The sequence below is a fragment of the Lemur catta genome, chromosome 11, assembly GCF_020740605.2.
Source record: "Lemur catta isolate mLemCat1 chromosome 11, mLemCat1.pri, whole genome shotgun sequence".
Classification (NCBI taxonomy): domain Eukaryota; kingdom Metazoa; phylum Chordata; class Mammalia; order Primates; family Lemuridae; genus Lemur; species Lemur catta.
The window spans coordinates 45,092,586-45,107,420 of NC_059138.1; the positions used below are offsets into that span (position 1 = coordinate 45,092,586).

General features: G+C 38.3%; 1 protein-coding gene across 2 annotated transcripts in view; it reads right to left on the reverse strand.

Annotated features, from left to right (window-relative positions):
* The window catches only part of CACNA2D1 (calcium voltage-gated channel auxiliary subunit alpha2delta 1), a 469,212-nt gene extending 456,374 nt beyond the window's left edge, over positions 1-12,838 (reverse strand). For both annotated transcript variants that reach the window (XM_045564425.1, XM_045564424.1), the window contains exon 1: positions 12,427-12,838. In XM_045564425.1, the coding sequence (XP_045420381.1) occupies positions 12,427-12,521 (95 nt within the window). In that variant the 5' untranslated portion in view covers positions 12,522-12,838. The remainder of the gene's footprint in view (positions 1-12,426) is intronic.
* Positions 12,839-14,835: the final 1,997 nt, after the last annotated feature.

A 14,835-nucleotide genomic window follows, 5' to 3' on the forward strand; every position in this document is an offset into this window, starting at 1 on the left:
TGCATGTGTTTCTCTGAAATTAGGGCAGGAGTACAGAGGAAACAGAAGGAAAAAAATAGATCCTGAGTAGCCTGTTGACCCCAGGTTTTAGATCCATAGCCATATTACAAGAATAGAACTCAGAGCCAATCTATTTCACTTATGGAAAAACCCAGAAGGCGTAGGACTAAATCCAAGGCTTGCAACCTTCAAATAGCTCCTCTGTCACAGTCATTTATGCTTGGGGACTCAGCTGGCTTTTAGACACTACATAGACAGGTTGTGTCACATCTGATAATTTAAGGAGATGAATGACCTCATATAATTATCATGTGTGTTTTACTCTGTGATGAGTTACCATTCCCCTATGTTTATTTATTACCATTGAGGAATAATATACATTTTAAATAATTACTCTCCAGGAGACCTTGGGACCTATGTATCTATCAGTCCTCTGAGAACTAAGCTACATGTGCACAAAAAATGTTGCCTCATAAAAATCAATTGCAATTTCTACATTTATATCAACAGGAAAATCAGGTGTTTGGAGAGACAACCAAGCATTTCTTATGTTTAATTTAGAGCAATCTATGCACCCTCCATTGTGCCCATCCTCCTTAAGCTTCACGTGGCCCATTTGTTTAAGTCTCCCAACATTTTTACAGATGCAAATTTAAGTCAGTTCTAATATAATGTCATGGCAAAGAAGGGTTAGTATTTTTAAAGTGGCAAACATCATAAAAATTTTACACATTCCTTTCTGTGGCAAATGTCAAAATGACTACCATAAAAAGGCAAGTTTCTGGCACTTGAAAACTTGCTGCTTCAATGGTTATAATCAAGTTGTAATCATTAGTCATGATATTAATGTATAGGTTAATATAAAACACTTATTTTCTGCATGAGTCGATTCAAATTTTGCACTTGAAATTTTATTTGTGTTTTATTTTTACCAACAAAAGAATAGCGTTTGTGAAAGACTCAACTCCATTTGTACTGTAAAGAGAGAGGGTAGGATTAAATGAGTGCAACTAATTATCAGTTGGATGAGTCAAGTGAAAATTGGCCTTTTTTGGTTTGTTTTTGGCAGATTTTTGCTGACTACCACGTAGGTTGCTAAAAATGCAACTGGTTTTGAATTTTCTATCCTGTATTCACTCAATTTGTAGGGTTGTCCAGAATCATTTCTATAAACACCATGGATAGACTGCTTTCTTAACTTTCAAATATTCTCTTGTGAAGCTGAAAACTTATATCTTTGTTTGAAAATGAGAGGTTATCAGTGGCAAAGTTATGACATTTAAAAATAGATTCACTCTCCTGTGGCACAGTCCTCATACAACAGGTGCTGGCTGAAGCGTCACAATAAAACACATCAAATACTTGGTGGTTCTGCTTGCTTCATGGTCCCCTTTGGGACACTGGTTTTGTCCTTAACCTAGGAATGGAACATTTCACCCACCCAAGTCTACTTGCACTCTACTGCAAGCAGAGTGCTTTCTTTTCCTTTTTATGATGAAAGGCTACACAAGTTTTAGGAAGAGACATTTCTAAGGCCGCTAAGCATTATTTTTCGCATTCATTTCAAATTTTTCTCATGGCCCAAGTGATATATTAGCACAATAATCTAGCTCACTAAACCACAGTCATCAATTTTCATGATCTCTCAAAGGCAGAAAAAAGCACACAATGTACAAATAATAAAGTCTGGCCATTAAACAGTGCTTCAAACTTCCCTATGCATTCTTTCATTTGATCCTCACAATAACAGTCTGGTGCAGGATGCATGAATATTAGCCTAATTGTACACATGGGGAAACTGAGGCTAAGAGTTAGTTCTGCTCTACTGTACATTGACTCCTGCCCTCCATCTTATTGCCGGGCTATGCAGCCAGGTGAGATAATGGAGGCTAATACCTCGAAGCTCCTGTAAAGGGCAGCAAAGTACAGCAGGTAAGTGTAGGAGTCTAAAATCAAGCTGCTTGGGATCAAATTTTAGGTCCTAAGGAAATTCAGAAAAGTTCTTCATACTCTACACTTAAGTTTCATCATTTATAAAACAGAGATGATAATAATACTTATCTTAGAGGACTAGCTTGAAGGTTAGATGGATTAAAAAACATAAAAACATGGAGGGTATTCACAGCTCCTGGTATATATAGGGAGCTCAAAACCGTCAGAAAGCAATAATATAATAACGGAAGGATAACTGTTAGTAATTATTAGTGTTCAGCCACTCTGCAGGTAGAGATATCAAAATTAACTCAAATAACCGTGAACACCTATAGGAGAGAAAAAAGAGCAAAGTCACAAAATGGAAATAAATAGCCCTCCCTAACTTTTCTCATCTTTTGCCACAAACCACAACAGTGGTTTTTCCACACTGCCATGGTACCAATGAGATCAATATTGATTCTTAGATCTGCTGGCATTTACAATCCTAACCATTCATTTATTTATCTTGGAAACTCAGGGAACTGCTGTGATGGCAGCTGCCAGTAATTTCCATACCTTCAGGAGACCTGGGATGTTTCAGTAAGGGTTGGCCAGGGACATGCTTTGTGGGCATATTCTGTGGTTTTTGTTTTTTTTGTTTGTTTGTTAGAGACAGGGTCTTGCTATGTTGCCCAGGCTAGACTCAAACTCCTGGGCTCAAGTAATCCTCCTGCCTAGGTCTCTCCACTAGGGGCACTATAGTCGAGCAACCACACCCAGCTCCCAGTGGTGTGTTGTTTTACCAAGTTTGTCATTTTGTTTTTTTGACAAGGATCTGTTTCAATTCAAACTTCTGCTCTCTACTACAGAAGGTGGGTAGCATCAACAGGGTGGGGCAGTAAACCACCGTCTGCCCAAAATTAATGAATAAATAATGTTAAATTGTCAAAGGCAAGAACTATTTGTTCTTTTTCTGTTTCTTTTTCAGTTATACTACTGTAACATCTTTCTACCACATGCATATGTATTTATTAAATCTAAAGACATCTTCTAAAACTACATGGATCTTCATGATGATAATCGCTCCTAGGAAAGAAGTAAATGAAAAAAAAAACAAAAGAGAACCAAGTTGCTGTGACCAAAAGTAATATAGTGGTGAACTGGAGCCTTGTTACTACCAAGTTAAAAAAAGAAAAAAAACTCTAAACCATGAATCCAAAATTTGAATATTACTAATGTGTATGTATTACATTTCTGAATCATGTCATTTCTTGTTGAGAATGGAATATGTAATCTGAATCACTCCTCCAAAAACATCTCCAGTAAATTGGAATTGTATCCATCCTCTATTCCAACCATCTGCTTTAATTCTCAAGGCTGTTTCATATTTCAAAAGTTACTTTGTAAGACATTGTTTTAGTCTTGATAGCTTCCTCACCTGCCTCTGTCAGAATTCATCCATCAGTGATGGCCTCTCTCATTGCTTTCATCTCTTGGCCAGTTGGTCATCTCCCTCTGATATACTTAAATCTCCCCTCTTATTTAGTTGTCTGCACAACCTTTCCCACCCCACACCCCCAGAGCCTTTTTCTGAGAATTGCTTCTTCCCCGATTCATGGTGATAGCAACTGGTCTTTTACAATGTAATACCTTCTAATAAGATTGGACCAGGTGTGGAGACATAACCCAAACTTAGCCAATCAGAGTCTCTTTTCTAAATCCCATCTCCTGGTCACAACTGAAAGGGCTATAGATGGCCATCTGGTCCAAACTCAGACTATCAACATATCTTCTTTGGGAGGCTATCTTTTGGGCTATGATTCTAGACTCCAGCTGGTTCAAGGCTTCAATACATAAAACACAATCCTTTGCAAGCATTTGACACCATAAATGCTAAGAAGCAGAAAAATGCTGATTTGCAGAGAAAGAGAAGAAACAGGAGGCAACACAGAGAAAAGCAGAAGATGACCTGAGAGATGATCCTGATGGCAGTCTCACCTTTTTCTGCAGCTGTTGGCACATCCTTGAACTCAACTCCCATGATTGCTTACCCAGCTCCTCTACCATTTAAAAATATTTCCCTTTTTGGTTTAAGATAGTCCTATGGTTTCATACTATTTGCAGTCCTAAATGGCCTAACGTTAACTCCTATTCTTAAAACAAATCAAAAGAATGCAAAGTCCCTTAAACTGTCTTCCTATGAATTTACTCTCTCTCTTTCCTCATATTGCCAAATCCTGGAAAGAACAATTTAAACTTGCTGTCTCCATATTCTGAACTTCTACCAACTCCTCAAGCCACTGAAACTATGCTTCTGTCCACACACTCTATTGAAACTGCTCTTATATCAATGATCTGAGGACTTCCTTGAAGGGGTCATCTCATTTGTTCTCTCCGCAAAACTCACAGTGTCTGTCATAGTAGATACTAAATAAATATTAGTTAAATGAATGAATGAACCCTTCTTCTGGGTTCAAAGATACTGCTCTCTGAATTTATCTTCAAACTCCCTTCGGATACATATTTCTAAGGGCCTAACAGACATCTACAAGATACTGCAAACTCAAAATGTCCAACAGTGAACCTATTACCTCCACCCCGAACACCAACCTGGTACTCCTCCTGCGTTCTCTAATCTACAAAGTTTAATGAAACATGATCTACCTGTTATCTCCAACTCTTTTCTCTTCCTAATTCCCCAAATCCCATAACCACAAAGACCTGAAATCTTATCTCTATAGTATATTTCATACTTGCTTTGTTTTCTCACTGCCACTATTCTTTCTAAGACCTTGGGCATCTCTAGTTCAGTGACTCCTACAATAGTATACTAAGTACTCTGATGGCCTGTGCCTCAAATACCGGCCCTCTTTAATCCACCTTCTACATATTATGTTTCAAATCTATTATTATTTTTTTTAATTTAACAATCTCAATAGCAACACACGATGGAGACCAAGTTTGTTTTGGTATGCAGAGCAGGGATACCATAAATGTTCATGTGATGTGAGCACTGCCCATCTTCTCCTGGGGTCAGAATGCAAGAAATTTATAACCTAGATTCAAGCGAAAAGTCCCACCAACATTTTTTCTCACCCAATAGTCCTATGCCTAATTAAGAACAGACCATGTTTCTTCATACCATGCTCCTTCAGCACACAATGTACTTTTGCCTTGGTCATGCTTTGATGCATCCACCATTTCATAGTTAGCTTGGAGCTGCGAATGTCTTCCTTTGAGATTTTCTCTTCATCAATTTGTATTCTCAACATGTAGTTCAGTGTAATACATAATTTGCCATGAATGATAATAATTGCATTAATTGTTGAATTAAATTATATTTCATATTAAAAATATTTGAAGCAGGAGATATTAAAAGAGACAGCATAAATTAACTATTCCTAAAAATGAGATGTACTATTTAGAGGCCTAAATAGTCTTAAGTGTACTGCCTAGGAGCCTGTGTACCTACAAGTTATTTCCCTGCTTGTAATCTAATGAAAAAAATTTTACTAACATAATTTCTTTCTTGATGATTAGTACGTAAACTGTTAATAAAATTTTATACTAAATATTTCTTATCCAATGAACCATTTCCCAGGGAAATAAGAATTTTTAAGTACTTCTATTTTTTGAGACCTAGACAATTTATTTTCTTTGGTCTCTAAGGTGAATTTCCATATCTGAATATTTAGGTCTTTAAAAATGAATATTATGTTTAGGAAACAACATTCCCAGTATAACCAAGCTCACATGGGAAATGGGGAAAAAAAGAAGAAATTAAGAAAAACAACCAATTACTACCTTCAGCATCTCTCATGTAAATTCACACTTCCTAAATCTGAGAGCTGCTTTCTCTTCTCCACTTACACATACATCACTCCTCCTAGCATTGTCACCACAATGCCTGTTGATCACTTTTTTAAAATGAGAGATTTTCACAGTGTGCCTGAGCCCATTTATTTTATCAGAGGCATTCCTCTTTTAATTCTCAAAACAAGGAATTATTAATATTTAACAATCCCTTTCTATAGCCTGAAAATATACATGTTAGAAAAGAATCATTTTATTTGCTCTTTCTCCTATTTTCCCTAATTATCTCCACAATATTGGGCAAATGTCACAAGAAACAATTGTCTAGACTGTTTGACAATTTTAGTGGAAGTGTTGATTTCATAGTACACATTTATCTGTGTATCAAAATCCCTCAACAATTTCCCTTATAGAGGGAAATGTTCGATGGCAAGAGAAGGTCCTCTGAAACAGTGAGCGTATATCAAGTGAAAAGGACCCCAAATTTAGTTCTGATCATTGGTAACTTGGGAGGAAACAAAAAAAAATCCCCATTTGATTTGATGTTATATGCAAATAATAATAAATTATGATTAATAGTAATTGTATGTGTGTGTATGAAAGAGAGAAACTAAGAATGAATTATTTGAATAAAAGAATACAGTGATTACTTTTCATTATTTGCCAGGAGACCACCATAGTAAGTTTTTAATTACTCAGGAAAAAGATCTTCAAATAGACAGTAAGATTATCCCCAAATCTGAAACATTTAAAATGGCCAACACCATTATTTTCTACTGCCATAATTTCTAGTTTAAGTTTTCTTCCATTTATGATATGGAATTTTAAATGTATCCTAATTTTTTAAATCCACAGAGCATATGGTTAAAAAAAATCAGCAGAAGCAAATGTTAAAATAACATTTAGCCAGAAATATCCCACATTCATATTCAAAGAGAACTTCAAATATTGCTTTATACATAACAGCCTGATTCTGAATTATTGAAATTAACTATAAAAAGTGTGCTGGTTCGTTGAGGCCACAATGTCAATCTTTTCCTTGCTCATAATCTCTACAATTAAGTGGCAAAATTTAAACAAGCAATGGACACTTTCTTGATTCATTTTTAAAAATTGCTAAGAGTAGTTTATTCTTATGTATTGAATTACTACAAAAGATATGTCTACAAGAGATACCTAAAAGTTTATATTTTACAAATAAAATTTTAAAACCTATGCACACTTACCTCATTCCTAAAACATCACACCACCAAATATGTTTAATTGTTACAAATTTCAAAGTATACCATATCTAAACAGCAGAAATAAAATTGCTTAGTATGTAAAGAACTTAAGAGATGCCCGATATTCAAGTACAACAGTTTCTTTTTCATACTTTTTGTTTAAAAGATAGTAAAACTACCTTTAGAAACACTTTTTTGGTTACACAATCAATTATGTTAATAACTCATCTTTATAGGACTACAGCATTTTCAAGCTGCTTTTGTACACAATATCTCATTTGATTGTCTTGACAAATTATTCTTAAATGCTGGTGTTATTAAAATATTTTGAATGAGATTTAATCCCTGAAATCAGTTACGGATTGGCAGAAATCTCAAAGCAGGTACACTTGTTAATAAACTTACCTTACTAAGGTTTTGCTATCCTAGCAAACCACTTAAATTATAAAAATCTATGTGTATACATACACACATGTATGTATGTATATTTGCACACACATAAGAAATTATCTATTAAATAGAATACTATAGTAATACAAACTAGACAAGTTACCTAATTATGCCAGTTAATTAGGTAACTTGGCTAGTTATTTTGGCCCCTCAAGGAAAAGGTGGTAAATACAGTACTTTTCATCAAGTGCTACTGGTTTTACTCAGTTGACATTCAAGTCAATCGTTTTTTTCTTTCAACTCTGTAAACAATATAACACAACCATTTTCATGTCTTGGTGTACACACACAAAAATGAATCATGTTTAAGCTATATGGTTTGCTATCACAGCCCATCCAAATTTACTAGAAAGCAACCTAGTGAAAGGCTTGGGAACAGTTGTGGTACTGCTCATAGACAGTCCATGAAAGGAAAGATTAGTTGACACACTTAGTGACACAGTGCTTGATGCACCCTGTAAGCCTTAAGTAAATGTCGAGCGGACATAATAGAACAAAGTTTGTTCCCCACGGTAAGAAGCTTACATGCTTTTTGAAATACTACCACAGACAGCTCTTTTAATACACATAATGGAAGGTTGTCATCTTAATAACAATAAAATGTTACTTTTTAGAAATACTAAAACAAATTCTGATCTTTTCAAAATTCTACGCATGTTTATGTCAGAACTGTTCATGCTCACACATGTAAGACACCAACAGAGATCAACAAATTGCATGATTTGCCTAAAATGTATTTCATTTTACCCATTTAAGGCTCCCGTTTAAAGTTACAAACAGTTTGAAGCCACATGATAGGAAGTAAGATGTGAATTCAAAAGAACAGATTACTTTCTTGGAAATTTGTATCTGTATCGGTAAGTAGGAAAAAGAAGAGAAACCTCAAAGTAGGTGTTTTATGTAATGAATACCACAGAGAATACATAAATTAAATAATATAGTTTGTCATGGGCACAATTTTTAAATTATTTAAAAAATTTCTAAATGCATTATTTCTCATGAATATATGCTCCTAAATGTAAACACTACATTTGAATATATGATTCACATGTGCTGTTTATGTTTTTGCAAAACCTTACTATGTGTAAACTCTAGAAGAATTTTTATTGTTATTTTTATCAATGTTGGAGAAATAATAGAAAGATATCTACACAGCCATGTTTCTTTGAAGAAAAAGAGTGAAGTTTTTATCTATTTTTAAAATGAACCACCTGTTTTATTTTCCAGTATTATATGTATTTATTACATTAAAATTAAATTAAAGCCATGAAAAAAGATAACAAAGGCATTTATTATTTCCTTTTTATAAACCATAATAAGCTTAGATTTTTGTATCTTCCCAATGTTTTTTTTAATTATATCCATATCAGTCTGCTTACTGTTCATTCAAATGCCAATCCAAATAGCTACATGTATACCTATGTATAACATTAATAAATTTAACATTACTATTCATATGGAAAAATATATCTACTGTTCCATATTTTTAAATATACACCTGTGGAATAATAAATGTCATGTGGTTAAGTTGAGAACAAATTAAAGATCTGAGAAAGAAATTTATTAACATTTATTGTTTTTAAGTTTTATTTTATATTTAATGTTTTATCTCATATTTTACCATATGGCACATTTTCTTCTGTATGTAGTATGTAAATAGAAATTGCTAAGCTCAAGTGAGAATAATTATGTCACTTCTAATGCATGGAATAGATAACCATTCCAATGTCATGACGTACAAATTTCTTTTCTATAGCCTTAAATAAAAATTTGTCTAATAACAGGAAAAAATATTAACACTATAAATATTTAAACCCCCAAACTACTATTCTTTCATGGGATTATATGCTTATTTTTTGTAGATATCTATAATTCTTAGTTATATATTTACACCATTGTGTAGTTTATATTAAAATCCCCATACATCAATGGGCTGTCAGCCAACTATTGTTGACTGACTGGCATTTTGATATGACTGAGATAAAAGTTTAATATGAATAATAGTTACAACTACAATGCTTTGAAAAAACTGGATTTTTAAAAAGATTTTAAAATTAAGGACAGATTAAAATTAATATTATAATACTAGCTATCACACATGTGATTCTGAATTTTAAAACAGAAATGTTTTAGCTTATGTGCCAAGGAATTATTTCTAGAAAAAGAGAGCTACCCTTTTTGAAAACTACCTTTTAGAATACCAGTACAACATGTGCATACTATAACATGAAAATGATGTATTTTCCATTTATATATAAACCAATACACGTTAGTGGTTGCTACTATATCACATATTTATGTTACAAATCTTATCAAGAAAAACATTTCCAAAAGAAACACCTAACCCAGAGAAAGACTTGTATCAAAATTCCTTTGTCTGAAAAAAGCCATTATTTTAGTGTTAACTCTTAAAACAGTTTAACTATTATTTTAATCCAGAAAAATATGCCATATTAGAATGTATGTTAAGCTAAAGAACAGAAAATGCATGAAGATATTTAGATTGATATATTAATGTTTTATTATAATAAAATGTAAGCCCTTCATACTACTGTAAACACCACTTAGGAAAAAAACTGAATTACCAATTCTATTTCAGGTCGAACTATAATTAATGCATAATTAATTTTATAGCATGTGATGGCATGTTCTTCCTCTTCTGACAATAAAAACTTGTATTACTTTTTTGCTGAAAAATAAAATTGTCAAAAAAATTCTCTAATGATTTCCAGAGAAATTTATATAGAGAGAAGCATAATTTGCCTTTAATGAACACTACAATCTGTGTACTCAGTTTTACAAACTTGAATTTTTTCCTAAAGATTTGAGATTTGTCCTGATTAAACATTGCATATGAATTCTTTTCTTGCAAGAAATGCCAATGGCACCACATCTTGGTGAAATGAATCCCTCATTTTTTTAATTTCACAAAGTTTATTCAGAAATCTAACCTGAAGTACAAATGTCAACCATCATTTCTCCTTTCCTCAGAAGATGGTGTTATCAACTTTTCAAATAAATAATTAAAGATGTATAAGGCTTCCAAACATATTGTTAATACTACCTACAGGAGACTGACTTAGCTCTACAAAATCTTTTATTAACTTTTTAATTCATGAAATAATTAATGTTTTATATAATTTGAAAACATCTTGAATTTCCATTGTAAAAATAACTTCAATTCCTTTCAAAGAGAAGAAATCGTGGCGTCCTAATTCCCATTTTAGCCCACTATCTGTTCTCTTTCTTGTCCCCAGTAAATTTCTGACCATGAAAACTGAGTTATTTTCATTTTAGAAAAGCATTTATTGCAAATGTCCTTCTTACAGTAAGGATTTTTACATTAATATTTTACCATAGTATATTCAGGAATAAAACATTGTATTCTGTTGTATTTTGAAAGACCATAGTTTTCCCCAATGGTATAATGAAGCATTCCCCCTAAATGATAGAAATATTGATAAATTGTCAATTAAAAACAAGACTGACTCTTTTTTAAAGAGCTACTTCTTTAACACAAAATGCAAGCCGAGTCACTTGAGTTCTCACTGTATAGGCCAAGCACCAAATAGTCTAAACAAATTAAATAAATAAAAGAGTGATATCTTAGTAAGAGTAAATAATTCTGAAGCATCTTTAGGGTAATTCTTACTCTTTTTAGTTTTAAAAATATCTGGTTGGAATATTCTGCTAATTAAACGAAGATCTACAGATGGCATTTACCCTTTTGCTTCATAACAAAAAGGATCTGCAATCAGTTTTAGGGAAGATTATCTAAAGAGGAACATTACTCTAAATCGATGACAAAAAATATTAGACACTATCTTTCTCTGGGTTAGAATGTGCATCCTCCAGATTCTTGCACTGACACCTAATGTAATAAATACTTTAAGATGAATCTTAAATAATAGCTGCAGGGTTTCAACCGGTAAAGATTCACTGTTAATATCCACCAAAAACTCCAGTATTCAGCACTCAGCCAACAAAGGACAGCAAATAATTCCCAGCAGCACAAATAACGGGAAAGCTACCTTGGGCTTTGTTTTTGTTATGTAAAATGCATTAAAGTGACTCATCCACTTAAGGATTACCTACTCTTAGAAGCTTTAAAGTAGCTTCAAGAACCAAAATAAATTCTTCCCAGAATGCCGGATAGGTTATTCAGTGCATTTAAAAATATGTATATATTTATATGTGCCACTGACTTTGACTCTATTTTGCAGCCTAAGAGAGGAGAGAATTATTATTTTTCATTCCTTTCCTGCCGTACGACTAGAGCTACCTATAAACCCTCCATTTCCAGAATAGCAGTGAGGTTTTTTTTAATTATTTATTTAAAAGTTATTTTAGAAATGTTAAAAATAAGAGAAAATTGCAAGAGGCTCTTGAAACAGTCCCTCCCTCAAAGAATAGGTTCTACTCGTTCTAAGAACAGGAATCGCGGGTCTGTCGGCACTTGGATGTTTCAGATAATGGGTTTGCAAGGTTGGACCCGGTATCTGCGAGCCCCTGGGCGGAGAGCCCGCCCCGCCGCGGGGAGCGAGCACGCTTCCCATCGGAAAGGCTGTCAAGTGCACCCGGTAATTTGGGATCCAAACGAGTTTGGGCAGTACAGCAATTAGCATCTTAGAGGCCAAATGCGGGAAAGTCCACGCTCCCCTGGCAAGCCTGAAATTACCTATTTGTAAAATACTCAATCAAAACACAACTTTGCAGCGAACTGGGTTTGATGATAGCGGCTATCTGGTCGGAAACTTTTCCCCTACTCCAGCTAAACTCTAAGGCTAGAGGATCCGTGGAGAGACGGGCTGAGGCGCGACGAGACGTCGGCGGACGTTTCCCGGGACAGCCCGGCCCCGGCGCCGGCTCGGGGCGCATTCCGGCGGCGAGCCGCGCGCTCCTCCCGGTCGGCCTCTCCGAGCCGAGCCCGGCTCGCCCGCGCTCGCCCTACCCCCACGGCAGGAAGCCCCGCACCCCGGGACCCCCGCGGCCGGCGCTCCCCGCCCTGCCCGGCCCGCCGACTTACGTGACGGCCGAAGGGAACGGCTCCTCCGACGAGGGGCCGATCAGCAAAGATTGGAAAAGTGTCAGAGTCAAGGCCAGCAGGCAGCCAGCAGCCATCTTCGCGATCGAAGACCGATGCCCCCTCCCTCCCCAGTCGGGGAAGGGACGGTGCTGGAAGCCGCGGGCGAGGGGAAGGAGCACGCTCTGCGGCCCGCACCGCGGACGCCCGGAGGGCCGGCGCGCCCGGGGCCGGAGGCGTGAAGTCGCCGGGGGGCGGCGAGGACCGAGCCCGGGCCGGGGAAGGGGCGGTGGCGGGCGGACCCACTAGCGCGCGGCCGCTGCTCCGCGCCGCGGCTGCCTCGCCTCCGCCGCCATCAAGGGCGACTTTGGAAACAGACCTCGGCGAGCCCGCCGGCGCTCGCGCTCTCCCTCGCGGTTTCCTCCCTGATTTATTCCCCGATTGCCGGGGGAAGGGGGAGGCGGGGGCGGGGAGGGGCGGGGGTGGATGCTGGAGGGGGGGGATGGCGGGCGGAGAGACTTGGGGGGGAGAGAGGCTCCGTCTGGCTTCCCGGGCAAGTCGCAGGGAGGCGGCGGGGGTGGGCAGCGGGAGGGCTGGGCGTCAGAGCGGCCGGGCGGGGACGGGCCGGGAGCGGCGCTCCATACAAGGCGGAGGGGAACTCCCAAACTCGGCGCCGCTCTGCTCCCGCCGCCCGGCGCGCGCGGGGGAGCGGACCGGCCCCGCGGGGCTCCCGGGGACCGCCAGCCGCCCGGCGGGCACCCACAGGCTGCGGGGGCTCCAGCCGAGCACTTGGCTCGAGGCTTCGGGGGTTATTTTTGCACTTGCGGGCAGCGTCCCCCCGGCCCTTCTCCCAGGCGCAGAATCCGCTGCCTGCCTAGGAATCGTGAAGTGATTTGACAACCAATGTAGGAGGGGTTTGCGTTGCATTTAAAGCACCACTATTGACTCTCTACCAGGTGGCACTATTTGCCCGGGTGTGGCAGAGGTTAGAGCCTCCGGCGGGGCTGGGGTGCTCATTGTGCCAGCGGCCCCACGCCCAGGTATGGCTCTGCTCACCTGGCGGAGGACAGAGCCCCGGAGGCCGGGCTGGGGACGGACAGAAAAGGACCCGATGCTGTAAAATCTTCCCAGTCCCGTGGTTGAGTAGGACTGGGGGGTGCAGGGACGAATTCTCCATCTAGGGAGGACAGTACAGGGAGATGGGCTTTGTAACGTCCTAGTTGCGACTGGCTCCAAAAGGCTCTGGCCCCCGGCCTGCCCCCCCTGGCAAGATTGCCGCAGGGTGAGTTCACTTTTGTCAACGCGAAGGCATGAAAAGGGTAAGCAGCAGGAACAGGTGGCACTCTGAGAAATGCGTCTGAAATGTGGAGGAGGAATTAAGGGAGGGGCAGAGAGCTGGGGAGTAGCTGTGCCAGGCTGGTTTCACCTCCCCCCTCCGGAGCAGCAGTGGCAGGGAGCGGGGGTCTGTGATGAGGCCTCTCCCGCCCAGCACAGGCCTCCTTTCAGGAGGCACCTGATGGGCCAAGGGTAGAAATGGCTGCTTGAACACCTTAGATTCTTAAGCTCCCTCGGGTAGTGTATGAGAAGACTTTTGACATAAAGTGAAGAGAACACAATTCACGATGACCATCCTGCATATGCGAAAAATCTATAATTATGGAGGTGACTGTAAGATTTTTAATTAGTCCTTCCTTAGTTCCTGGAGGAGCTTATGAAAGAAACAAGATCCTTATTAATTCGAAATTGATTTTCCAGCTCTTTGAAGGCAACCTCCCAAAACAAAGACTGATGATGATGATGATGACGATAATACTAACTGGCCAAATTTTAAAAGTGTATGTGATTTTATGATGCCTTAGCCCAGTGATTTTTTTTTCCTTCCCGTTTATCTCTGCTTTTTTATGCCTTATTTGTTTTCTTTATGTTCTCTGCATCTCTATCTTGCTCTTTGTTTCTTTCTTCCTACTCTGAGTGGCCTCACAAAAGGCAACCCACCGTGACTTAACTTAGTTTGTTTTATGCTAGGCACAGAGAGTGTGGCAGCAGGAGCTGGACAAATGAGGGATGAAGTGGGATGTAATGGGATTGAGAACTAGAGCTCAGGAGGGGTGGTTTATTTCACTGAAGATAGCTTCCCACTCCAAAATTAGATAACCAAATAGTCAAATCCATCATTTCTTCAATTTTTAATGATTCAAAAGCAGATTTTCTTCCCCAGAGCAAAAACTAAGAAGAGCAGAATTAGATGCCCATTATTGTCTACATGATATGTTGGTATCATAATGGCCTCACAACATAAGAATATCATTATAATGTATTCTGTCAATTATTTCAACAATGATTCCAGACTTCCTACTATGGTACACCGTTTCCAATTTTATATCTTTGGGAGAAAGGGCTTAAAGAATAAAA